We start from the raw sequence: 26,879 nt of genomic DNA, 5'->3' as shown, positions 1-26,879 counted from the left end.
AGGCGGCTCTTGTGGAGCATAAACACTTTCATATCAGTAGAGCCAAATGGCCCATTTCTGTGTTGTAAATTCTATATAATTGTATGTCATTTTTGTTCTTAGAATAATTCAACAAGTGACAGCGATAGCAAGACTTTCTTCGGCATTCTTTGTCTGCTCTCCTAACCTTTTATTTGTTCTTTTTCTAGAACACAAACTTCAACTGGCAAATCTGTACACTGTTGAAATAAACTGGTCTCCTATAAAACTGACAGAGGGCCTTAATGTACAAATTATCTGTGTTCTAAGAATCTGTATTCTAGCAGTTGAACATCTTTTTTAGAAATGAGTAAAGTTTAATTATTAATGCCTTTCTTTACAGTTTTGAATTTAATTGGCAATTATTAAACAGGGTACAGCTTTCAAAGTTTTAAACAGATCATTACAGTTAACACTTTTCACAGATACTCACAGATTTGCTGTCATCATTACTTGAAGTTGGATCCTTATAGTTGGAGCCAGGAAGTGCAGGGAAATCTTCATTATGGATTGAGAAGTCCTGGGACTGTTCATTTGCTGGCTTTGTCACCATCCCAACTACATCACGTAAACAAAGCCATGTTAGCTTCAAATTTGATTATAGTACATTTGTAACAGTACTGAATGTGTAGTTTCCTATTGTTAACAGATCAACCTTTTTACCCCATTGTACTATTCACCTGAGGCTCACATAGTCATGTCTTTTAAGTGCTTTTTCAACCTGGTCTAAATCCCCTCATGGCCAAAACATTTCAACATGAGTAATCCCCTTGAGCAAGGGACTTATCTCAAGCAGACTCAATGTACCCAACTGCTAAATTGGTTCCAGCATTGATGTAAAGTCATCAGTGCAAAAGACTGGTCTCCGCTGCAGGAATTCAACAAGCTGGCCCCATGCCAATGAAACAGAAATGGACAGCGTTTAAAAGGTTGACTGCAAGAATCTGACTTCTTTTGGCCACTCAACAATATCCGTTCAGTCAGATTAGAGTGGATTATCACATTGATTCATCAGATCACTTAATCATTTCATAGCCCAATAGCAAATAAACAGTAACACCGGCCCTTTAAAACTTTAACAAAAAAATAACAGTTGAAGCTAATTTTAGATAAAAACAACTAACTATGAAATGCACAAAAGCTAATTCAGGTTAAGATTCTGCTACTACTGCAACTTTAGTCTTCTGGTCATCAGAACCTCTATTGAATTCCCTCCCAAGCAGCCACTGATTCACGTTTAATCATCACAGCAAGTCAAAATACTCAAAATCCTGCTTCGTTAAGAATCACCTATAATCCTGTGAGGTTGAACTTTTGAAGCGGTTATCATATGATTTTCTTCAGGGCAACTCCAAAAGTCCAGTGCAAGGCTGCCAGTGCCAACCTAAAAGTGCCATGGGAGATCCACTAGTAAATAAAGAAATAAAAGTATTGCAGCTAGCACATGTCCATCACACATCAGACATCACACTTTGTTCCTGATGCAAAACAATTTGGGGGAATAAAAGAGAAAACCAAGCAATGCTCTGGAGGCTGAAACTAGCCAGCATCTTTTAATCTATAATTAAACTCTGATCGACTTTATCCTGTTCACTTAACAGCAGTTGGACCTTTTAGCCTTGAAGAGCCAATAGTTTCATCTTTGCAGTGGAATGCTACATGGTATAACATTCCCATCCTTATAAAACAGGCATCATCTGACTTAGAATTAGCATCACTGGAGTTTTTGCTAGTAATTTAAATAAAAATGTAAAAGGGAAATAGTGTTGCACATAATCCCTTTCAAATTTCTTCTACCCAAAAAAGATGCCCTAATGACCCACTTCAATTAAAAGACTTTCTCTGGTACCTTTACTGAGTGGAACGTAACAATCAGCTTCTCACTTGCACCAAAACCTAAATTAAGCTACTACCAGAGCAGGAAGACCAATTTAACAACTGCACTGCACTATTTACATCTATAGATAACCTATTTGCATTAGTCCAGCTTCATCAATCTCCCCCTTCAGTTACAAATGTGCACTCATACATATGTTAATATTTAATAGCGCTCTCTCATTTAAATTAACTACATTACAATACACAAAACTTGTTTTCAAATTCTCAGCACCTACCAATCAATTCAGTATGTACCACTAGATCTCCCTTGCTGCTGTTTGCAGCGAGTCTGAGGATCCACTAAGGTGTGACAAGAACTCAGTGTGATGCTTACAGGAAGTGCATGCTATATGCAAAACTTTTAATATGGTATTCAAATTTAGAAAATAGAGTTTCAACCATTAAAATTAAGAAGTTGGCCAAATTCAATTTTAGCATACAAAATAACATACACCAATAACACATACAGGAACTGAAATTTAAGGTGGTGAACATAATACAAAAAAGCCCAACATTTCTGTTCTTTTAATACCACATTCAGTGCCAGAAATATAAACGTACCAGTTTTCAGAATACAGTGGAATCTAACGACAGTGAGCAAACAGATATAGAGTGCAAAATTCTTCATTCAAATTCACATACTATGCGAGTGAATGAAATGCAACTCCCGGTATAGTGAAACTCTCCAAGTATTGTGGAAAAATTCAAACACTGATGTTACATTTAGCCCCCTAAGGTTCACCTAAAATTAATGGTAACCTGTGCTCCCATTATAAAACACTCAATTCATAGTGATCACTAATCATCAGTATTCTCGACATGAACTATGAAGTAATCCTTTGGCTAAAATGGATTTACTTTATCCATCACGAAGATTGTACGCTACACAAACAAATTTAAAAGTGCAGTTCTTGGTCCTAGACTATTCAGTGTAGTCCAGCAACATAATCCTTTTAGAAAGTACGTACAGTTTTGAATCAAGTTTGAAATGACAACCCCCTGCTCAAAACAAAATGCAAAACCACTTTTCATGTCTATAAATCATTGTTTGATTTATTGTTGAGAAAAACAATTGGAAGTATAGTTGACTCACTACAACTTAAATACAAGCTCTCAGTTTAAGTCAATAAGGCACCAATAGAATTTTATTTATAAGAGTTCCACTACATACTGGACGTAGCAGAACTACTTGCTGAAATATTTGGAAAACTAGGCATTTTTTCAACCTACCAGTGAGTATAGATTGTAATCAGCAACCACTGTATAACCTACAGTAGATCCAAATCCAGAAGCTATTTTCACTGAGAAGTGCAACAGTATTGATTTCATATTTAAAACAAAGCTAGATAGATTAATAATTAGTATTAGGATTTAAAGCGCATTACTTTGATCCATATATTTGTTAAGGTTTTCTGCTGTAGAGTATAGATCCAACTTCAAACAATTAGTGCAGCCAAAGAATTGCTATAGTCCATATTCTTAACTCACTTATACAGTGGAGGATACCACACAAACTTCTTCTAAATCACCATTACAATGAGACTGTCTCTGTACTCCTGCCGTGTAATTAAAAGGTAACATTCTAGGCTGGTGGGGTTGGGGATAGGGGGAAGGGAGTTCTAAATCCTGACACTATCATTGCCTAGGCATAAAACTTACTGAAAAGGCAGCTATAGAATTAATTGCACAAAGTAGCTTAAATAGAATGAAATGTACAAAAACATGCAATAGGTACTGTTAGTTGGAGTTCTAAATTAAAACAAACATTATTCAGAACACAGCTCTTTATATATTTCGAGAAAGATTAATTGCGGGGCGGAATGTCTGTTGAGCATTCAAGCCATAAATAAAATAATCTGGGGAAAACTAACAGAATCCGCCCCCCACCCCAACATCAGCATGTTTTGTTACCAGAAACTGTATAGTTGCAAAGCAAGATTTGTTACCAGAAAGTATGTAGTTGCAAAGCAAGATGTCTGAAATTTGGAGAATTAATGATTGGCTGAATTTCTATTTCCTGTAGTTTATACTGATTTGTTACACTACTATGTCATAGAAATTTGGACAATATTATGAACTGAAATGTTGCCTTAATGGATTGCATTAACTAAAATGACCATATCTAAATGAACATTAAAAGTTTAGTACATGCAAGAATAATAAATTGTATGTTCAAGCAAGACAAGTTAAGAGCATCACTTGTGCCAACAGAAGGAAGAATGCAACATAACATGAGCACACACATCCTAAATTAATTTAGTATATGTCTATAAAACTTGACAAGATATTGCGAGGACATTACAAAAAAATGCAGGTGCAGCCAAATTGATGTTCAGTTCAACCAGTTTAAAAAAAAATTTAAATGGAATATGTCTATGCATGAAAAATGATTCAAAATTAGACCACAGTTATTGAAACTATATTAATAAAGGGCAGCCAGCCCGATTTGCATTACAGCAATCCAATTTTTTTTAATATGACGTGCCTTATATGAAAAATGAGAATTTTTTATTTTTATTTGTACCAAACAAGCAAGTTGACAAAAAGACCAACACAGATGAATAGGTGTCTTATATATTTCACCACAACAATCTCTTCCCCAAAATAATTTACATAATAAGTTAAAGGGAAACAAACTCCCAACAGCAAAGTTACTGATTTCGGTATTCAATCTCACCCTGCCCACTCCAGTTTTTCTCATTCCCCAACCTAAGTATCTTGCGCCTATTTATTTGAGGCATTCAAGTTGCCACATCTTTTCTCCAATAGTCACAGGTAAAAGGTTACAACTGAATACTCCACATATAAAGTTCATCGCTCCTGATCCAAATGGTATTTTGAGAAAGTCACATGAAGTGTAAATGAAGGCCTGAATCAATGGTATATATTAAAGAATTTCTACAAAGTTACATTTGAATGCAACTCAGCTGGTTCAAATCAGTGAGCAAATTGGGTTCTAGTTACTGTAACAGCTAAAGCAATATTGCAATTATACTTATAGGAAAATGATCTATGTAAGGAAAAACATAATTACTAGAATTTATGTTCCTTTTTTAAGGCAGTAAATTTGGTGCAGTTAAAAAATTCAATGTAATTTGAGTAACACCAAAATACAATATGGTAGGAATACCACACTGAATTTCAAAGATAGATCAGGCTTAGAAAACCACTGCTTCTGTCGTGATGAAATACATCAACTTTGTCTAAATTCCTGTTTTAAAACTTTCAAATTTTTCAGAGAAAGGCAATTGTCTATGAAGCAGCAAGCAGATGTAAGACACCGCCGTTAACATCAGCTAAAAGCATATTCATAAAAGGATGCAAGTGATTAAACATAAAACACAGTACAAAATAATCACAAAATGTTAGCTTAACCATTCTCATCAATCGTTGACAGCATAAGAACTAAAATATTAAATATTGTACTCAACATTTTCTAAAACTTTTGATTTCCAATTGTTTAGTCCAGTGCAGTTACTTAAAGAAACTGCTACATAACTTTATCAAGTCATGAATGCTTTCCTTCTGTGTCAAATCAGTATCAGAACATGGTAAAAAATACTTCATTTTTGAATGTGCTTTAACTAAAATCGCATAGGTCAAGACATTTTTTAAATGAATGTTGGCGGCGTTTGACAATGAAGGTCCCTACCTGATTTCTGAAGACGGGACACACGGACAGTTCCCAGCATGCCCATTTTCGAAAGGAACCCAGTGTCTGATGAGAGGAAGTCACTTATGAAGTTTTGTTAAAATCTAAAAGCGTTTTTTAAACTTACTAGAGGTGATAAGTCCTACACATATGCAAGCTCTTCAGCACATCTATTTTCAAAAGGAACCAAGGGCCAGTTAAGACAAAGTCCCTAATTCAAGTTGAGTGAAAATGCAACAATTTATTGAGGTGGAAAATTAATATTAAACATTTATACAAATAGTGTATTATGGCAGGGGTTTCTAGCAGACTTATTGTAAAAAGACTAACAAAAAAAACTAGTGACAATCCAATAAGGTGTGGTTCATTGAGGTGATTCAACAGTGTTTGGACAGAAAGGGCATACACAAATCGCTTCTGACATGACCACTTTCAAAAGGAGCCAGATTTTAGCAAAAACAGAGGATTTCTGAAAGCGATAAGCTTGTGCTGAGATAAACAGGCATACCGAGGTGCAACAAAGCACTGGCTTGTAGTGACGCGGGAGGATTTCAAAACTTTTAAACATGTTTTCACATAAAATGCTGACCACAAGATATTTAAAAGCATTTCAATTAAATTCAATGGTAAAAATGTACATAACTATTACAGGATAAGTTAATGATGTACCAAAGTAGTAGTTAGGGCATTTAAAATATTTTCAAACATTCCAAAATTTCATATCAGGTTTGAATAGTTGTGGGCAGCACCCCCACCCCCAAACAAATATTCAAAATATTCAAGCCAATTCATATTTGGTGGCAACTATCATTTTTAACAGATTGCTAACTGTTCTGTGAAGTCTTTCTTTCCCCCGCTCCAGACATTAAAAAAAATCCACCTTCCAATGCTTACATCATCAAGTTTGGTTACCCTCCAAACCCTTTCAGCTGGCAAGTGGTGCAGGATAAAGTTACCCACTTGCAGGCCATTGCCAATGGAATTCTGTAATTGCCAGTGGTGTTGCTCGCCCACCCTCCTACAGATGTTATGACTAAATCTAGGAAAAATAAATTTAGGAAATTCAAAAGCTAATGTAGGAATGTTTTACAGTAAAATTCCTCGTCATTGCTGTCTCTTTCTCTCATTGTCAATGAGTGAAAAACTATTTAATCATGAACTATTTAAACTTTAGGAATTGGGTTGGTCAATGGCAATGCAACGCAACACGAACACCTTGTATCATGAGCTTACACAAGATTTGAAACACTGAATAACCCTGCAACTCAGACAGGGAACAAAAAATGATTTTGAATTCAGAAGATGCCACTTGACTGAAAATACTCACTACCATTGTGATTGCTAAACTGTATTAGAATGGCATCAAGCCAGTTGTGATATATTTCTAAAACAGGAAGGAGAAAAAAATAAATCACTGCATTTTATATATCACCAATTCGAAAGTACAGTTAAATGAATGCTCTCTTAAAGAAAACATTCAGACACACATCAATTCAATTGAAAAAATTGTTACTTGATAGAAAGACATTCTTATTAAGTAGGATTCAAAGGATTCAAATTTAAAAAATTCAAAAAGAATTCAAAAGCAACCAGTTCATTATTTTAAAGATGAGCGTAACACTGGTTCTGTAAGCTACTATCACTGTGATGATAGTCACTGGCAAAGGGGCTCAACAAGTAAGTTTTATATCTTTGAATGCAATTTTACTGTTGGAGCTGGCTTAATGACTTCCATTTTAACTTGTTCTATATTTACCCATCAATATTGGGACTTGCTTTTGACTCTTGGATGCCATTTAAAAGACAGCTGGACAGTGACTGGGCTGTTAAATTACCTCAATGAGCAAATGCCAGCTACCATGCTGAGACATCAAAAACTAATTGCAATCATTTCAAATAAGCAACCAGGTTAATCCTTAATGTACTTAGCCTCAATTGGCAGAGGTCCCAACCTCTTTCAGCTAACTTTTGATAATGTAGGTTCCACCTACAGAACGGAAGGTGGTACAAAGGGATGGGGTGGTACTGAAAAGAAAGCTAAACATCAATAAAGGGAAAAAATATATTTCGAAATATATAAGTACATTCAAAATAACAGACAGAATGGTGAAGACAGGAGAGAAGAAAGGAAGACAGGAGAGAAGAAAGGAAGACAGGAGAGAAGAAAGGAAGACAGCATAAAAGAAAATGTTAAAAACTTATTTAAATATGTAATATACAAATAAAGAAAGCTATGCCTCATTTGGGATGTTCCGATAAAACTTTTGCTTGCCACAAATGTGTGCTCCCATTATGAGGCTTCAACTATGATTCAAACATTTTAGAAGTTTCTTACTTTATTACTACTTATTGTTGTACAGTAACCATCTGGTAAGATTACATCACAACCCAGATACTAGAATTTCAATTAACTTAAATCATGAAAATAGGAGCAAAATTGAACTTAAGTTTATGGTCTGATTTGGGATTTCAGCTGCCGTGGTTTCATCATGCTTTGCTTATAGATGTAATTACATACACTCTGAACATTTTCCAATTTAAATATACAAGTCTGTCATTTACAATGACTACCAGAAATACTGCCTGAATAGACAACTAAAAAGAAACCTTTAAGCATACTACCATTCCTCATCTGGCATTAGCTTTAAAAGCTGGAATTGTATCCATTAACATTAATCATTTGTTGAGGGACTCTTTCGCATGTACAGACATACTTTGCTGATGTCCTGCAAAGGGACAATCATGGAACACGTTCGCTGCATTGCAATGAAAATCACACACTGGTACCTGGTACTTATTGTCGAAACATGAATCACATTTTACTTTTAAAGCATGTAGTTTTGAAATAGCCGTCATGCTTGGCAAGAATCCCTTACCAGTTCACAACAGGGGCTGGGGGTGGGTGGAGGGTGGTGGTGCAACAAGGTTATCAGGGGGCCATGGCAGTAGACGCTAGCTTTAATTGCTTATACTTGCAATGATTACATATTGCTTGAAATATGTATCTTCTCCATTTGTGGCGCTGCAGCACTCATTCTTTGTGTAATGGTGGGGGTGAAATCAGGGAGCAGAATTTCACACCAAGAGCAGTGGAAAGTAGAACCCTCTCCCCAAAAAGGCTGTGCATTGAAATTTCAAGACGGAGATCGGTAAGTTTTTTTTTAGGTAAGACTATGTTGGGATATGAATCAAAGACAGGTAAATGGATTTGAAGTACAGACTGAAAGGCTTACTCCCGTTCCTATGTAAAATTTAGCTAACAGCAGGAATTGGAAATCACTAGCACTGATATTCAAGGTCATTACAAGGGTATCACAAATAAATTTCAGTTCACATCAAAGCAGTTAAATTCAAAGAGCTACTCTATAACATTCTTAGACAATTTAATGGATAGATAACCACAGTAGGTATAATTACAACAACATTAGAAAAATATTGTAAATAAGCAAAATAAGTACTTGCTTACATAAGAAATTTGATCAGTATAAAGGTGTGACATATTTAACAATAAGAACTTTTTGATGTGCACAAACATGAAGCCATTGGAGTAGAAATAAATGCTGGCCTAGTCAGCAACGCCAACAAATAAAAAAAATGTTCAGACAAGATTAATTGTTGTTATAGAAATTTTAGGATCCTATCAGATTATAACAAGCGGTTATAACAATTGGGAAAAAATTAAATTGAAAAGAAAATTCTAAGTTTGTCCCCCAAGATCCAAAATCTTGAACTCCTGATTTCTTGGGGTAGGCACTCAGCAAAGCCTGACTACTTTCCCCTCTGATAAGGTATTGGAGAGCCATTCTAAGTCACGCTTGTGCAAATTTTAACAACCAGCCATAAAATGCCTTTGAAAACCATCTGGGGTCAGGCCTTCAGTCTGGCTGAAGGTGTTGAACACTAGAAGATTAAAGGAAAGACAGTAAAGTATAATGGCACTTAATCTTAAAGATCATTGAAGCAAGCAGTATAGATGAGTTCATGAAACAACAGAGGAAAAAGGCAATAAATAGATAGGGTGAGAACTGAAAGATGGACTAAAATTAGTCAAAAAAGGGTAAACTTGTTGGGCCAATGGAACTTCCTTGTTCTCAATCAGCAAACTCAATCAGTGTACCCCAGATTTCCCAGTAAGTACAGGTCACTAATAAAAGTGCTAATCTAATAGTAAGGCTCATTTAAAATTACCGGATAGGACGAAGAGATCAACTCTTTACTGGCTATTATTGTCAGGTCCCACAATTTAGTTGAATCTACATATACACGTTTTAGTAAATATCTCATCGTGTAATTTTAGAAGTGTACTGCACATAGAGCAAAATCTAAGCCTATCCCTTTGCTTCAAATCAATGCAGAAGGAAACATTTCAAAATTAACATTTTATTTTTTGAGAAAAAAAGTTATCACTGCAGTATTTTTCTAGGATAATTGACTGCATGCATCTGTGGTACACAGGAACAGGAGTAAACCATTTAGCCCTGGAACCTGTTCAATAAGATCATGGCTGATCTGCTACCCAACTCCATAAACCCACCTTTTCCCCATATCTCTTAATACTGTTGGTTAACAAAAAATTATCAATATCAGCACTAAAATTCATAATTGAACTAGCATCAAGAGCAAAAATTGTTTGCGGAAGAGTTCCAAACTTCTACCAGCCTGAGTGTAAAAATGTTTCCTAATTTCACTCCTGAAAGCTCTGATTCTATCTTTTAGACTTTGATCCCTTGTCCTAAACTCCCCAAACAGCAGAAATAGGGTAGACAGAGAGAAACTATCTGTTCCCCTTAATATCTTGAAAACTTTGATCAACTCACCCCCTAACCGTCTAAATCCCAGCGAATACAACCCTAAATTGTGTAATCTCTCCTTGTAATTTGACCCATGGAGTCCAGGTATCATTCTGGTAAATCTATACTGCGCTCCCTCCAAGGCCAATATATTCTTCCTAAATTATGGTGCCCAGACTGCTCACAGTACTCCAAGTGTGCTTCAACCAGGGCTCTGTATAGCTGAAGGATGACTTCTAACCTCTTGTATCCTCATCCTCTAGATATAAAGGCCAGCATTTCATTAGCCATTTTGATTATTTTCTGTACCTGTTCATGACATTTTAATGATCTGGACCTCCAAGTCTCTTTGAACCTTCACTGTTTCTAGCTTTTCACCATTTAGAAAGTATTCAGTTCTAACCTTTTTAGGCCCATCTCACATTTGCCTACATTGATATCCATTTTCCACAGTTTTACCCATTCCCTTAATCTACCAATGTATCTTTGTAATTTTATGGTTCCATCTACACTGCTTACAATATCACCTAGATTTGTGTTATCAGCAAATTTAGATATGTGGCTTTCCATCTCATCATCTAAATCATTAATAAATACGGTGAATAGTTGAGGCCCAACACAGATCGTACAGGACACCACTAGTCACATCTACTAATTACAGTACCTATCCATTATCCCTACACCCTCTCTCTTGCCACTCAGCCAATTTCATAACCAGGTTAATAATTTGCCTTCAATTCCATGAACATTAACTTTAGCTAACAGTCTCTTGTGAGAGAATTTATCGAATGCCTTCTAGAAATCCATACAAATAACATCCAGACATTCCCCTGTCCACTACTTTAGACACCTCTTTAAAAAATCCAAATCAGATTCGTCAGGCATGATCTACCCTTTACAAATCCATGCTGGTACTCTCTGATCAGCTGAAAATTTTCAAGGTGGTCAGTCACCCTATCCTTAATTATAGACACGAGTAATTTCCTGACTACAGATGTTAGGCTAACTGGTCTATAATTCCCTGGCTTCCCTCTCTCACCTTTCTTAAGTAGCGGAGTGACATGCCCAATTTTCCAATCTAATCGGGAGAACTTTGGAATCTTATAGCTAGGGGACCTACAATGTTCTCAACTACTCCCTTTAAAACCCTGGGATAGAAACCTCTTTTATGTGATTATTTTATTACTGTTACTTAAATTCCCTGTCCCTGATTTAGTCTTACCTTCCTTGGGATGTCTGGCATGCTGACCTCTTCCTCTACTGTAATACTGTCACAAAGTAATTTTTCAACATTTCCTTATTTTCATGGACAATATCAACATTATCAGTTTTCAATGGACCCGCATTGCTCCTAACACCCTCTTTTTTCCTAATATAATTGCAAAAATTGTGTTGATTTTGATATCCCTTGCAAGTTTCTTTTCATACTCCCTTTTTGTAGTTCTTACTATCTGTTTTGTCACCATCTGTTCTTTTTATCTTTCCCATTTGCCAGAATCTGTGCTATTTTTTGCATTTTTGTACATTTCTTCTTTGGGTTTTATGCTGTCTCTTACCTCTTTAGTCAAGTAGAGCTCTTGCCCCATAAGGGTATAAACTGGTTCTGTATCAAGTTAAAATTATTTTTGAACACCTCCCACTGATCTTCTGTCATTTTACCCATTAACAGATTTGCCCAGTTTACTGTGGACAATCTTTGTCTCATCGCACTGAAGTCAGCCTTAGCTAAATCTAGAATCTTAGCAGTGATTTTTTAAAATCTCCCTTTCAAACACTATATTGAAATTGATCATATTATGATCGTGATTAGATAAATGTTCACACAACATGAGGCTGTAAATGAAATCTGGCTCATTACTCATTACGAAATCTAATATGGCCTGCCCCCTTGTTGGTCCTAGGACATATTGTTGCAGAAAACTATCCAGAACACTCAAAAAATTCACTACTTTTCTGACATATGCTAGACTGCTTATCCGAATCTACGTGGAATTTAAAAATCCCCCATTAAAACCACTCAGTCTTTGCTACATGCTTGTCTAATCTCTGCATTAATACATTCTAATCAGCGGGGCTGATATACAACTCCCAATCCAGCCTTAAATCCTGTTCTATTCCTTAATTACACCCATAAAGTCTCCATTACCTGCTTAACTCTCAATATAAGCTCTCATCATTGAAGTGACTTCATTCTTAAACACTCAAGCTACTTCTCCCCCTCTACCATTTTCCTATTCTTCCTGTAGACCTTATAACCTGGTATATTCAGTTCCCAGTCCTGACTGTCTTGCAGCCATGTTTCAGTAATAGCTACCGTGTCATATCTTCCAAGTTGAATTTGCGCCTGCAATTCATTCAATTTGTTCCTTATATTCTGTGCATTTTTATAAAGAACACTTATTTGGGCAACACCCCCTATCTGTCATTCTACTCTAATGTTTTACACACGTTTCTTATTCCTCTGACCTGGTTTAATCACTTTACATCTATTAGTTTTCCCTTTATCTGTAAGGCCTAAAGCACAATTTCTGACTGTTACTCTACTTTCCTTTCATTTGCTTTTGAATGATTTATACTATCTTTTCCATCCGAGCATTCCCCCGTCCCCAAATTTACGAGTTTAAAATCCTTGTGACCACCCCATTTATCCTTTAAGCTAAGACCCTGGTCCCAGACCTGTTCAGGTGGAGCCCATCCCAACAGTACAGTTTCTTTCTGTCCCAAATGGAACCCTTCCTTCCTACAACACTTTTTCAGCCACATGCTCACCTCCCTGATCTGGTTGTCCCTACGCCAATTTGCAAGTGGCATGGTTAATAAACCAGAGATTATAATTCTTGAGGTCTTGTTTTTTTAATTTAGCTCCTAGTACTCTCCAAACAGGACCTCTTGTCTATTCTTCCCTATGTTGTTGGTCCCAAAATAGATCACAATGACTGCATCCTTCCCCTTCCTCTCCAATATCCTTTCAGGTTGGTTCGAGATGTCCCTAATCCTGGCATTAGGTAGCCAACATACCATGTGGGACTCTCTATCCTGCTTACAAAGGATACTATCTGTCCCCCTAATTATTGAATCACCTACAACTACCACATAACTTTCATTCTCCCCCCTCCACACCACCCCCCACACCCCTTGGACAGCCTCCTGCTTCAAGATGCCATGGTTTGCATTCTGGCTGTCCTTCTGACAGTCATTATCCTTACCCTTACAAATAGCAAGTAGATTGTACTCGCTGAATAGGTTTTCTGCTGTTCCTCGTTCTCTATCTCACCTGGATTCCCCTTACACTACCGGTCACTTCAACACTGTTCTGAATCTGCACCTCTCTAAAAGGCCTTACCTAAATCTGGAATTGTAGTAGCTGTTGTAGTGTAATGATATCTGTTGTGCTGTAGTAATTTGTAGGCTTTAATCAAACAAGAATAAAACTGGTTTCTAACCAATGAGCATAACAGGGCAGGTATGTGAAGCAATCTCCTGTTTTATAGCAACTGTCCATGGTACTAGAATCATAGAATCTTACAGCACAGAAGGAGTCCATTCAGCCCATGAGCTATCAAATTCATCCCACTTCCCTGCCCTTTCCCCATAGCCCTGCAATTTTCTCTTTTCCAAGTATATATTCAATTCCCTTTTGAAAGTTACTATTGAATCTGCTTTCAGTACCCTTTCAGGCAGTGCAAACCAGATCATAACTCGCTGCATAAAAATATTCTCATCTCCCCCTTGGTTCTTAAATCTGTATCCTCTGGCTAATGACCCTCCTGCCACAGCAGACAGTTTCTTCCCATCTACTCTGTCAAAATGCTTCATAATTTTGAACACCTCTATTAAATATCCCGTTAATCTCCTCAGCTCTTCTCTGGTCTCCCCACATAACAAAGGCCATTGTTGCCAGCAAAGTGTATTCGTCAATTGATTTACATCAGATATATTGCATATAAAAATGGCCCAAAATGTTTTAAAATCTTATCTGGACAAAAATGTAATTGTCATATTCAAATAGTAGCCTAAATAAATTTGAGACACACATATGCATACAGATTATTAGAATTCTTTAAGAGATGTTCATTAGGTAAATAAATTGTGAAATAAACTGGAAATACAATCCTCAAAACCCTGACACATCTCTAGGGGAAATAAAAAACTTTCCCAGTAAAACTAACTTTACCAAAAGGTCTCCATCTAGTATAGTTTTCACTTTTAAAATTAGTTAAAGTGAGCAATATTCCTTTACCAGAGAAAGCAAAAGTGTGCCATAAACCAGTTTATGTCATTATTGAGTACAAGCCAGTGGCTCCTCATCCATTACCACCATCATATTTTGCTAAACATGTGAATCTGAAATATACCCTAACATGTACAACTATACCAATTGTACAATAATGGATTTCAACTGGCAGGCAAATAAAAAGAATCAAAAACTCATACATTCCCTTTCATTTATTTTAAATCCTTGAAGCCCCAAGGACTTATCTTGTTAACAGTGTGAACTCTAGCAGAAAAGGTGACAACTGAAAAACAGCCTCACACAATTGTGATTCTCTATGACTCTTATTACATAAATATTAGATTATTTAACAATGTATAAATAATACAAATGAGGGTGTTCAAATATGCTATTCTGCAATGAGTATTTTAAAAGGGAGTTTCTTAATTGTTGCATAGGTAGCATTTATGTACAGTTTCTTCTACCACTTTAAAAACAGAGAACAGACAAAACCATATTAGGTTTTTGTGTATAATCTTTAGCTAAGACATTGATTTGATTGACATTCAAATAAATTCTGCAAATTATGTTAATGTTAAAAATAGACAATTAAATGTGGCACTTAGGCAGTAAATCATGCTGTAAAATATGTAGAATATTTTAGCTTCTATATAAATAAAGGCTTTTTAGGTTTTAACAAACAGAAAAATGAAACTGATTGGCTGTGAACTTCAAAAAAAGGCAGCAAAATGTACTGTTTTCATGACCAAAAAAAGGATTATTTAACATCTTAATTTGCTACAGTTAATGATTTAAACAGTTTTGCCAAATATAGCTTGTGTCTAGTTTTGACACTTTAGTAATTGAAAGTTTTTTTTGTCTAAAAACATGAAATCACAAAAACCCGGCGGGGGAAAACAGACTGAAGATAACTGGTAGAAAGTTGGACAAGCTTTGATTTTCCATATTAATATATTTTCCTTTCATCACCATAATGCATATATACAGGACTGTATTTGTGGCTATGAATAAACACACCTCATCATATGAAAATAAGGTACATAGGCCATAAATGTTCGAGGGTTAACGTTGTGCCAAGCTGATCTAGCAGAGTTCAGTTGTGATAGCAATTAGGCAACATAACTGGCTAATGAAGTGGGCTCAGGCGAAGGTGTGGGAAAAGCCATACCCAGTATTCTATTTTAAATCACTACTCAGCAACCCTTATTGGAAAAGGAGCATGTAAAGAGATCAGAAAAGAATATGAATCCTTCAACTACTATACAAGATATCCCATGAAGTACATTTTTGCAGAGATCAAAAAATGTCCATTACAAAATGTGCAATACTTTATTGTGCTGAAAGCAAATCAATATTTTCACAAATCAAGAGTGCCCAGATTCTTTGTTTTAGACCCGAAGGGCAGAAAGCCAGTATTCTGTGTATAACACAGCTACTTTAATTGCAATCTTGGAATTTTCATGTTCACTATTAGCATAAACAGCACTGAAATCATCCAACTTGTGCTCACTGTTAGCTGAACTGTAAGTGATGCATTGTACAGCATTTCAGAAGGCTAAAGGCCTTTGGCTCTAGTCAACTTTTTTCAAATAAAGGTTCACTCTACATGAACAGGGTATTTAATTAAAAGCAGCACAGGGAGATATGTCCTTTAGAGACTTTTGAGGGTGAACCATGTGATTTTCCTTCTCACATATTGAAATGGAGGCCTACATAGAGTTGTCTGAATACTGAAAATGTTACCAGGAGATCAGCAAATGACCAATGCAGGATCTCCTGCCTTGTCAAATGGATGGGGCTCAATGTTCATGCTTAATGCTTTAGAACAGTGTTCCAGCTTGAACAACTACTTGCCTCAAACCAACTATGATGGTTTCAGTACAATATATCTAAAACTTAAAACAAAAACTTAATAGCCCGCACTACGGTAGTAGCAACAGTGAAACTGTCAGCATTCTCCATCATTACTCCTCTGAAACAGACAGCATCTTCTGGAGTCCGCATATGCTCAGTCAAAAATCCAGAAGTTGCTATCAGTGATTCTATGTTGTTGATTGCAATCAATTGGAAATCATTGAACTAGCGAAAAAATCCACTCTTACACTCTTAGTCTTGCTGAAAAAATCTTTGAAAATGTTATCTTTTGTTGAATGAGGTGTGACTAGGATTTTAACAGTGTACTAAGTTCATAATTACTGTTAAGCAGCCTCACTGGTCCCTGAAATACGTCCCTTTATATTTGCTGAATGCCAAATTCTCCATTATAAGTAATTCCACATATTTTAAAAATAATTTTTTTTTAAAAGTTTGATATTTTAGCTTCCACCTTAATCACATGTGTACATCTCATTTATTTCACTATCCGTAAAATTTAAAAACTAAAAGTGAAGGGATGCAGTGGTTTTACTTTCTGGTTTGCTGTGAGAATACTTCAACCTGATTGATTGCTTATGCTAGCCAATGATATCACTGTTGCTGGGCAACTGGAGATCCCCTTGACTTGGTGTCATATTCAAACTGACCTAGGGAAAGGGGAAGTCTGTGCCACAGAGATTGCTAGATCTTTGTGGGCCGTTCCTCCAAAACCAATAGCGAGTAGCGCTGTTTCACTGCTGAGCGCAAATTCCAACACATGTCTTATGTCTTAATTCTACATACAGAGTAACATTCCTGTGAAGTGCTTTTAAAGCCCAATTCGAGAATATTCATCCCTTTTGTAAACAGGGAATGTGACAGAAGCTTGCTGTGCTTGAGTGGCGGGGGAGGGGGTGGGGGGGGAAAGAGGGGCGGTGGAAAGGTCGAAATAGAAGAAATGCAAGTGCAGTTGCAGCTGAGGGTGGAGGGGGATGGAAAGAAAGGGAGAAAGTTTCTCTTGCTAGGGAAAAGAAAAATTAGAAAATAATTCCTGGCCATTCCTCATCTCCCCCATTCTTATTGGCACAGAACTGATAAATGCTAAAAATCTAAGGTCACAACTTAACATCTGTGAGGTATGACAATACTCCTGCTGAGCAGGCTCACCAGCTGGTTTTCCTCACATTGACAGATCACTTGCAATATGAAAGTATTGTCTGGTAAAGTGGAAAAGCCATTCAAGTGAATGAAGAATTCTAAACCAAAACTGGGGAAAAAAATTAGATGTAACGGCACATCTATCATTAGATATTCTGCTGCCCCACTATTGGGAGATCTTTTTGCCAATTGAAAATTTAGGTGAATATTTGAGATCACTCTTCCATCAAGGTTCAAGTACATAAATTACATGGACAATCTCAAATACAACAAAGATAATGATAATGATGCATTTCAGGACTCTTAGAACTGTAATGCAATAAGTTACATGGTGTAAAGATATGAAACTAATTTTTAAGAAGAAATAACGCACTTGGGTTTTAAAAACTGCCTTTCGCAACCTCAGGACGTTCCAAAGCTCTTCACTACCAATTAAGTACTTTTGCAGTGTAGTCACTATTGTAACATAGAGAAATGCAGCAGCCAATTTGCACACAAGGTCTCACAAAACAGCAATAAAATAAACAATTACTATGTTTTAGAGAATTTGGTTGAGCAACAAATGTTAACCAAGACACCGGGAGAACTCTCTTGCTCTTTGAATTGTGCCATGGGTTCTTTGTGAACCATGTGAGAGGGCAGATGGGGCCACAGTTTAATACATCATCTGAAAGTCAGCACCTCTGACAATGCAGCACCTCCTCAATACTACAATGAAATGTCAGCCTGGATTTGGTGCTTAAAATCTCTGGATTGGCGCTTGAATCCATGACCTAAGCCAGAGTACTACCACTGAGCCAAGGCTGAACTGCAAAAGCTTGAAATTAATCTTCCAGGTAATTCTTACCTGTTCTGTATAGAAACCTGACTACAATATGCATGGTTACGTTGAGAGCTATACAATTATGCTTCACCAAGTTCCCTAAGTAAGTGAATGTTTGAGCTTTCGGCTACCATTAACTTTCAGATAAATTTGAACAGTCTCAGGTGAGCCAATTGACTACAAAAGGATACATATGTAAGCCTCAGAGTCAGATATGTGAAGCTAATTGCTGGTGCGGTCTTTGTAAAAGCCCTGGTCTCAGGAAAGGAATACAAAGATAATATCCTGTAATTATACCATTTGTCTCCAATATAAAAGCAAAGCTAATTCCCTGTGACACTCACCATGTGGCAACATGAAAGTACACATGCTGGAGATGATGAATGCTGGTCAACCCCTTGGATATAATGATATAAAGACAATGGACTGAATGGCCATTTTGAACGTTTTCTTCTTAAGAAATTTGTTGAGTTTCTCAAATCTATGGACGGAGTTAAATTCAGCTATTGTTTATCCTAACTATGGAATAAAAATAAAACCCACACTTCCCCTAGGCTGGAAGCACTAGATTATTCACCCCTCCAACTAATTTGCCATGTCTCAGGTGGTAACTGACAGAACATGGCCAGTAATACAATCCCTTTCAATCGGTGTTACACACCTTTAAGGGCAATCACACTCAACAATGGCTGCCTTGATCAAAGAGTCAGTTTTTGCTATTTGCAAGGAGCATGGTGTAAACCTGTCCCTTAATGGGCCATCTGTTCCTCTTAACATGGATCAGAAGCAATTTGTCAGGGAACTGTGGTAGTAATAAAAGAAAACAAAATAACTGTCAAGTACAGATTGGGGAAGATCATGTATCACCACCTCAAAAGTTTCAATTCACTGATTTTATTCCCTCTTTAGAAAAGCAATGTGCTCACAATGTTGCAGTTTTACTCCCACAATTCTTAAGACTTCGAATATTCAACAATAAAACTAATTACACTCAATGTTCCCTCTAATTTTTCCTGGTTGGTGGACAGCCTGTTTATTACACTATGCGGTACATTGAAGATTGCTGTCTGGTTACGCATCCACACAGCTTAGAGGGAACATTGGTTACTCTTTAAACAGGGAGTCTTGCTATTAGCATCTCAACTAAAAAAGGAAAGCTTTGGAGAAAATCAACCATGTAACCAGTAAGTTTGAACAATCTGAATAATTTTGTTTGACTACTGAAAGTCAATGACATTATGGAGACAAAATGACTGGAAAAGATACTGAGCTTAATAGTGTAAACAAACTAACTGATCAGCAAAAAGCAATCATGTGACTTCAAGGTATTGTAGAGTTTAGTTAGGTTCTACATATGTGCTTAATAACTCCTCACATCTTTTAAAAATTAGTCATTCTTGGGATGTGGGTCTCACTAGCAAGGCTGCCATTCATTGTCCATTCCTATTGCTTGGAATAGATGGTGGTAGACCACTTTTTTGAATCACTGCAGTCCATGCTCTGAAGGCGCTCCCACGATGCTGTTAGGTAGTGAGCTGCAGGATTTTGACGCAGTGGTGATACACATCTAAGTTGAGATTGTGTGTGACTTGGAGGGAAAATTGAGAAATGATGTGTTCCCATACACCTGCTGCCCTTGTCTTTCATCACACTCTTGGCTTTTGCCTTGTAGATGGTAGACAGGCTTTGGTGAGTCAGGAATGAGTTCTGCAGTGAGTAACTCATCTCTTGACTCCCCAGAGCCTGTCCACCATCCACAAGGCAAAAGTCAGGAGTGTGATGGAATACTCTCCACTTGCCTGGACGAGTGCAGCTCCGACAAAACACAAAATGCTTGACACCATCCAGGACAAAGCAGCCCACTTGATCCGCACTCTATCCACCACCTTAAACATTCACTCCCTCCGCCACCAGTACATAGTAGCAGCAGCATGTACAATCTACAAGATGCATTGCAGCAACTCACCAATCCTCTTTTGACAGCACCTTTCAAACCCTTGACCTCTACCACCAAGAAGAACAAGGGCAGAAGACACATGGGAACACCACCACCTGCAAGTGCTCCTCCAAGTCACACACCATCCTGACTTGGAATTTTTTCACCGCTCCTTCACTGTCACTGGGTCCAAATCCTGGAACTCTCTCCCTAATAGCACTGTGGGTGTACCTGCACCACAAGGACTGCAAAAATTCAGGAAGGCAGCTCACCAATGGCAATTAGGGATGGGCAATAAATGCTGGCCTCGTCAGAAATGCACATTCCACGAATAAATAAAAAAATGGTGGAGGTCACATTTTTGGGAGATTCTGCCAAAGAAGCCTCAGCAAGTTGCTCCAGCGCATCCTGTAGATATTGCACACTGCACCCACGGCACATCGATGGTGGCATGATTGGATGTTTCGGCGAGTGGATGAAGTGCCAATCAAGCAAATTGCTTTGCCCTGAATGGCATCAAGGTTCTTGAGTGTTGATGCAACTGCACATACCCCGTCTGGTACAGAGTATTTCATAATATTCCTGACTTGTGTCTTCAAGATGGTGGAGGTTTTGAGGAGTCAGGAAGTGAACTTTTGCAGACTATTTAGCCTGTGGTGTGCTGTAGTAGGCATGGAATTTAGGTGACTGATTCAGTTGAGTTTATGGTCAATAGTGACTCCCAGGATGTTGATGGTGGGGGTTTGATGATGGCAATACTATTGAACGTAATGGAGAGTGGTCTGGTTCTCTCTCTTGTTGGAGATTATCATTTTGAGGCATGAATATTACTTGTCACTTATCAAACTAAACCTGGATGTTGTTGAGGCATTGCTACATACAGACAGAGTGCATCATTATCTGAGAAATTGTGAAAGGCGCCAAGCACTGCAAATGTCAGCAAACAGCCCAACTTCTGACATAATGGAAGGAAGATCACAAATGAAGATAGTTGGGCCTAGGACACTGCCCTGAGAAACTCCTGCAATCAAGTCCTGGGGTTGAGATGATTGGCCTCCAATAATGACAGCCAATCCCTTTTGTGCCAGGTAGGACTCCAGCCACTGGAATTTTTCCACTTAACCCTATTGACTTTAGTTTTACTGAGGTCCCTTGGTGCCACATTTGGTTGAATTCTCCTTTGATGATAAGGGAAGTCACTCTCACCTCACTTCTGGAGTTCAGTTCTTGCGTCCATGTTTGGGCCAAGGCTGTAATGAGATCTGGAGCCAGGTAATCCTGGGGGAACCCAAACTGAGCATTGGTGAGCAGGTTATTGGTGAGTAATTGTTACTTGACAGCACTATTGCAGCTCCCTCCATTACTTTGCTAATGATTGTGAGGAGGCTCATAGGATGGTAACTGACCAAGTTGGATTTGTCCCACTTTTTGTGGACATGGCATACCCAGGCAATTTTATACATTGTCGGGTAGATGCCAGTGCTGCAGCTGTACTGGAACAACTTAGCTAGGAGTGTGGCTAGTTCTGGACCAAAGGCCTTCAGCACTATAGCTGGGATGTTGTCAAGGCCTGTAGCTTTTGCTGTGTACAATGTACTCTGCTGCTTCTTGTTGTCTCACGGAGTGAATCAAACTGGTTGAAGACTGGCATCTGTGATGGTGGGGACCTCAGGAGGAGGCAGAGATGGATCATCCACTCGACACTTTTAGCTGAAAGTGCTCCAGCCTCATCTTTTGCACTTGTGCTGGGCTCTGCCATCGTCAAAGAGCGGTCTCCTCCCATTTGTTATTTAATAATCCACCATTACACACAACTAAATATGGCAAAGCTATAGAGCTTTGACCTGATCCATTGGCTGTAGGATTGCTTAACTCTGGCTATGGCATGCTGCTTTAGCTGTAAGCATGCATGCGATCCTGTGCTGTAGCTTCACTGGGGTGGCACCTCATTTTCAGATGCATAGTTTCCTTAATGAATTTTCAAAACTTACCTTTAAAACAATATTCAAAATTTAGTTAATGGATAAAAACAAGAAGAATGTGAAGTTAAATCATAATTTTTTGGGCACTAGGATATGCTTTTTTTCCTCCAACAAATATATAGGACACAAGCGAGCGCCTGTAAGTCATCAGGTTCTAAGATCCTTATTTTGGCTCTGCAAGCGGAGGAGCAACAGAGCCTATGAATTTTTTCCACAGATGAGAAAGAAGAATGAATGACCCTGAACTGTTAGGCGGTGTCCAAAAGTAGCTAATTCTATAGTGCCATTAGTAACAGCTGGATTGCAATTTCACCGCAAAAGCTCTTGGTCAGGGAAGAACTAAAAGCAATTTTCTTCCATTACTTCTTTTCTCCCAGAAGTTATGACTCAAGCAGAGGTACAATTCCATAGATATTGGCAGCTTGCTCAGCCATTCTTCATGTGAAGCTTGCTTATGCTTACTGTAGATTCATTTAATTATAGAAGAATCACAGCAGAACCCCTTAATGGCTCACACTATATCCACACTCTAAAGCATGAAACACTGGACAATGATCAACTTATGCTTTCCCCCTCCCTAGCTCAAGGCCACTGAGGACATTTTTAAGTACCTCCTCTACTACCTGGTGGAAAACAAACAACTTAGCATAGACCATGGATCAAACCGGTAATCTTCTTGGTCCATCTACATGGATCAGCATTACACAACTCAACCACAGGAATCACGACAGTGCATCTATATAAATGCACTTCCAGCTGGATACCCACTCAAGAGCAAGAATCCTTCCAAGATTCCCTTTTTTTAGTCTAGGTTATGGAAGATAATTGTACCACCACTACTTCTGGTCTATCCAAAATTCACTAATTCATCACAGGCCAGGGATTGAATCTGGGACCTTTCTTCTTTGTATAGATCAGTGTGACACTGTGCAGTAGTTCAGAGATTAGGTTTAAATTGGGTACTGTGCGCAAGACTCCCTTTTTAAAGCAGTAAAAAAGTACAATTAAGACAGAGTTAAAAAAGATTTCTTACCATAAGGAGTCCTTCCCGCCAACGGATTTATTAGTGGAGTAGGATTGCCACTTCCTTCCCTTCTGGTTCTATCTGCTAGTACTGGAAATTCTGAGAGGTCTAATCCTGTAACATTTTCACTTCCATCTAAAATACAAAACAAATTGAACAGTGCTAATTTAAAAGCATTAACATTAAAACAAGTTAACTAAAAGATTTTATAAAGTATTTTTTAAATATACCTATTTTGCTTATCTTGATGCAACATATTGTACATATAACGTAGGATATTTTGCTATCACTGCACCATTTGTATTTTAAAAATACATTAAAGCAAATTCAAAACTGGATCTGATTTATGCAGCCACATGTCTGCAACACAAGTAGAGAATATGTCAGTTTATCAGTGGAGATTCATCAAACAGTATTAATCAAGGCCACTGACTTACAGTTTTCACAGGAAAATGGCTAGATTTGTGGATTCCAATCACCCAAAAAATCCAACAAATTCACATACAAATGGAATTTGACTTATACCTTCACTATAAACCAGTGTCCCTAATTATAAAAGATAATTAATTGTTGTGTGCGATCATCAAACACTGGCCAAAACCCACATTAAGCTAAGTTAAAAAGAAAAAAAACATTTAACTTTCTGTTGGTTCAACCGCTGAAGGAACCAGAAAAACTGAATGAAGCAAGCCTGGCACATGCTCTACTCAGTTTCTGACCAATTTCAGAGAGTAGGTATTTAAATAGGCATTAGACCACTCATAAGCATTGGCAGGAGACCTAATACCCACTTAAGGGTGGCTGCCAGGGATGGATTAATATGCTGTCAGACATATTTAAGGTACCCTTGGGGTATGGAACATAAACCACCTCAAAACCGTACCTTCTTGCCCCTGTTTCGCACGTGATAAACATGAACTCATTTCATGTCACGGTTTGGTGAATCTTCAGACATTCTAAGTAACTTAAATTACTAATTATATTCTAAATAAGTGGTTTAAAAAAAATCTGCAACCAGGAATGACTTGTCATTATGTTCACTGTGGTGCATTCACATTACTGTACCAGGAAAGTTTGGAATAAGTTTACAACAGGAAGATTGTGACATAAAATGGCGTAACTAATGGCCATTTGCACCATTCCAGGCCTGCATGCCCAATGGATCACCACCACAAATTGTAATTTGTGCCCTGAGCCATGAAATTAAAAAGTGCAATTCAATTAAATCTGTGCATACAGGGCAGTCTAAAATATGGTATAATGCTAATGGCAGAATTTTGGCAGTAAAACCAAACAAATAGAGATGATAGCACTCAATCAAAAAACAGATTTACCTGTGCCATTGAAAATGTTACTTGAAAGTGAATTATTAATCCCAAAAGCCTGATTCCTGTTCATCCCAAATCCAGACATACTGTAAAGCAAAAGACAACTATTAAATTACGGCTGCGTTTGCTGACAACGCAACCACTAGGTGGCGCAGTACTAGCACATGCGCAAATGCAGCCTCTTTCACTGGAACGTCAGTCTGCGACATTCAGGCAGCTGCCAGGATTAAAGATGGCGCTGCTCAATTTATCTCAGAAAAATAACTTCAACCTGAAAATCCCCTCAAAGGTTGCCATCACTGCCTCCATCCTACCCCCAACAGTTCCCCACTCCCTCCTGCCATTGCTTCATTTGTATCATTTCTTGGATGTCTCCTGCTCAACTGTTTTTGACAAAGACAGAACTCTGGTATGATACTGCCATTGAAATTTGGAATGTAAAGCAACTTTCTCTGGGATGGTAAAGTCAACATTTACACTGAAGTTTATGGAGGAAATAACTGTTCATTTCTCCCCCACCCTCGCCTCCATTCCGCAATCTTCCATTCTCCCAATCCACACCTTCACACTCGCTGGCCTCACTTCCCCCCTCAGCCGCTCGCTCCAGACCTCGCCGCTGTCTTCCCCCTTCACCTCCCCTCGGCCGATTGTTCCCCGATCCTCGCTCCCTCACCCCACCACCCCCCCCACCCTACTCTCTGGTCACTCGATTCCCACTTCCCCCCGCCATTCCAGATGCTATCTCCAGGCCACGCCACTTCTCTCCTCTCAGCCACTCGCGCCCATGTTCGATCGTTCCCCACCTCACCGCCCGAAGAAGCAAGGCTGGCCGCAAGGGGTGACAGGGCAATGTAGAAGCGAGTGGCCGAGGAAGGAAAGCAGCGTGGCCTACCGCTCACGGCTGAGGGGGGGGGGGGGGGGGGGGGGAAAACGAGGAGCAAGCGGCTGGAGTGTGGCTGGGGGGGTAGGGGTGCAGGGAGCAAGCGGCTTGAGAGCGGGTTGCAGAAGCGAGGAGCCGAAGAGAGGAGGGTGGGGGGGGCCAGGAGCAAGCGGCTGGAGAGTAGGGGGAAGCGGCCGGTGGGGAGGAGGGGGAAGAGGGAGAAAGCGTCAAGGCCTGGAGTGAGTGGCCGGTGGGGGGGGGAAAGAGCGGCCAGTGGGGCAGAAGAGAGTAGCTGAGTGGGGGCGAGTAGCTGATGACGTTTTCCCACACATGCGCCAATTCATCCTGGCAAGACATAGGCTGCACATGTGCAGCATCTCACTGAGTGCAGGAGACCTTTTGCGCATGTGCGCAGCTTGGAGCACTCTGATGATGTCGGCGGGCCGCTGCATTGTCAGGAGTCAGTTTGTTAAATTAAAAATGCTTTACTTTCAGTAACATTTTGACAGTAAAATAGAGTCTTCTATTTGGTTGGATACAGAAATCAATTATTAAGTATACAATTTCTGAACATGAGTGATATCAAGAAATGATCTAAACTTACTGAACATTTTCATAACCCCTTTATAAATGAACTGTATAAACAAATGTAGATATTTTCATGAGTTAGTGTTAAATGCTCAAAGTCTACCAACAAATGGTACATAAGGACCGCTAACATAATGTCGAAAATAATGCACCCATCATCCTACATTGGTTCAAACGAATGGAAATGGATGCCAACTCTGGTATGCAATAAAAAACAGCACTTGTGTAGTTTTATTTAAAATCACACAAGACCACTTGCACAGCAATGCAATTCAAATATTTTCACTTCAGCAACTACTTGAATATCATTTCTTTTAAAGATCACATGCCAGTCAAAAATCCAGTTCTAAAGTTCATAGTGTAAAACTGACTACCTCAGAGACCAAGATGAGTCTCTGGTTAGAAATGTCTGCAAATAGAAGTTAAATAAAAATAAAGTGACATTATGTACAAGTTCCTTCCCACAATAAAGGAAGACTTGCATTTGCTAATGCAAGTGGGAATGGAGATAGCAGAAGGGCTTGCCATAATCTTCCAATCGTCCTTGGATATGGGGGAGGAGCCAGAGGATTGGAGAGTAGAAAAAGTGACACCCTCATTCAAGAAAGAGCCTAAGGACAGACCTAGCAACTACATGCCAGTTAGTTTAACACAGGGTTGTCCAACATAAGGTCCGTGGGCCAAAATATGAACCGCCAAAGGTTTCCATCTGGCCCCCAGATGCAAGGCTATAA

The 26,879-nt window shown here is 38.4% G+C and overlaps 1 protein-coding gene across 5 annotated transcripts in view; it reads right to left on the bottom strand.

The window, feature by feature from the left end:
• cnot2 (CCR4-NOT transcription complex, subunit 2) overlaps window positions 1-26,879 on the bottom strand; it is a 184,480-nt gene that overhangs the window by 30,361 nt on the left and 127,240 nt on the right. For 4 of the 5 annotated variants that reach the window (XM_068050411.1, XM_068050412.1, XM_068050413.1 and 1 more), the window contains 4 exons: window positions 24,684-24,763; window positions 23,359-23,484; window positions 5,549-5,614; window positions 452-576 (listed from right to left, as the gene is read on the bottom strand). In XM_068050411.1, coding sequence (XP_067906512.1) covers window positions 452-576; window positions 5,549-5,614; window positions 23,359-23,484; window positions 24,684-24,763 — 397 coding nt within the window. The remainder of the gene's footprint in view (window positions 1-451; window positions 577-5,548; window positions 5,615-23,358; window positions 23,485-24,683; window positions 24,764-26,879) is intronic. The other variant, XM_068050415.1, reaches the window with a different exon arrangement.

The sequence above is a fragment of the Heterodontus francisci genome, chromosome 18 (assembly GCF_036365525.1).
Source record: "Heterodontus francisci isolate sHetFra1 chromosome 18, sHetFra1.hap1, whole genome shotgun sequence".
Lineage (NCBI taxonomy): Eukaryota > Metazoa > Chordata > Chondrichthyes > Heterodontiformes > Heterodontidae > Heterodontus > Heterodontus francisci.
Note: the sequence above shows the minus strand (reverse complement) of the source record. Positions and strands in the feature narration are given on the sequence as shown.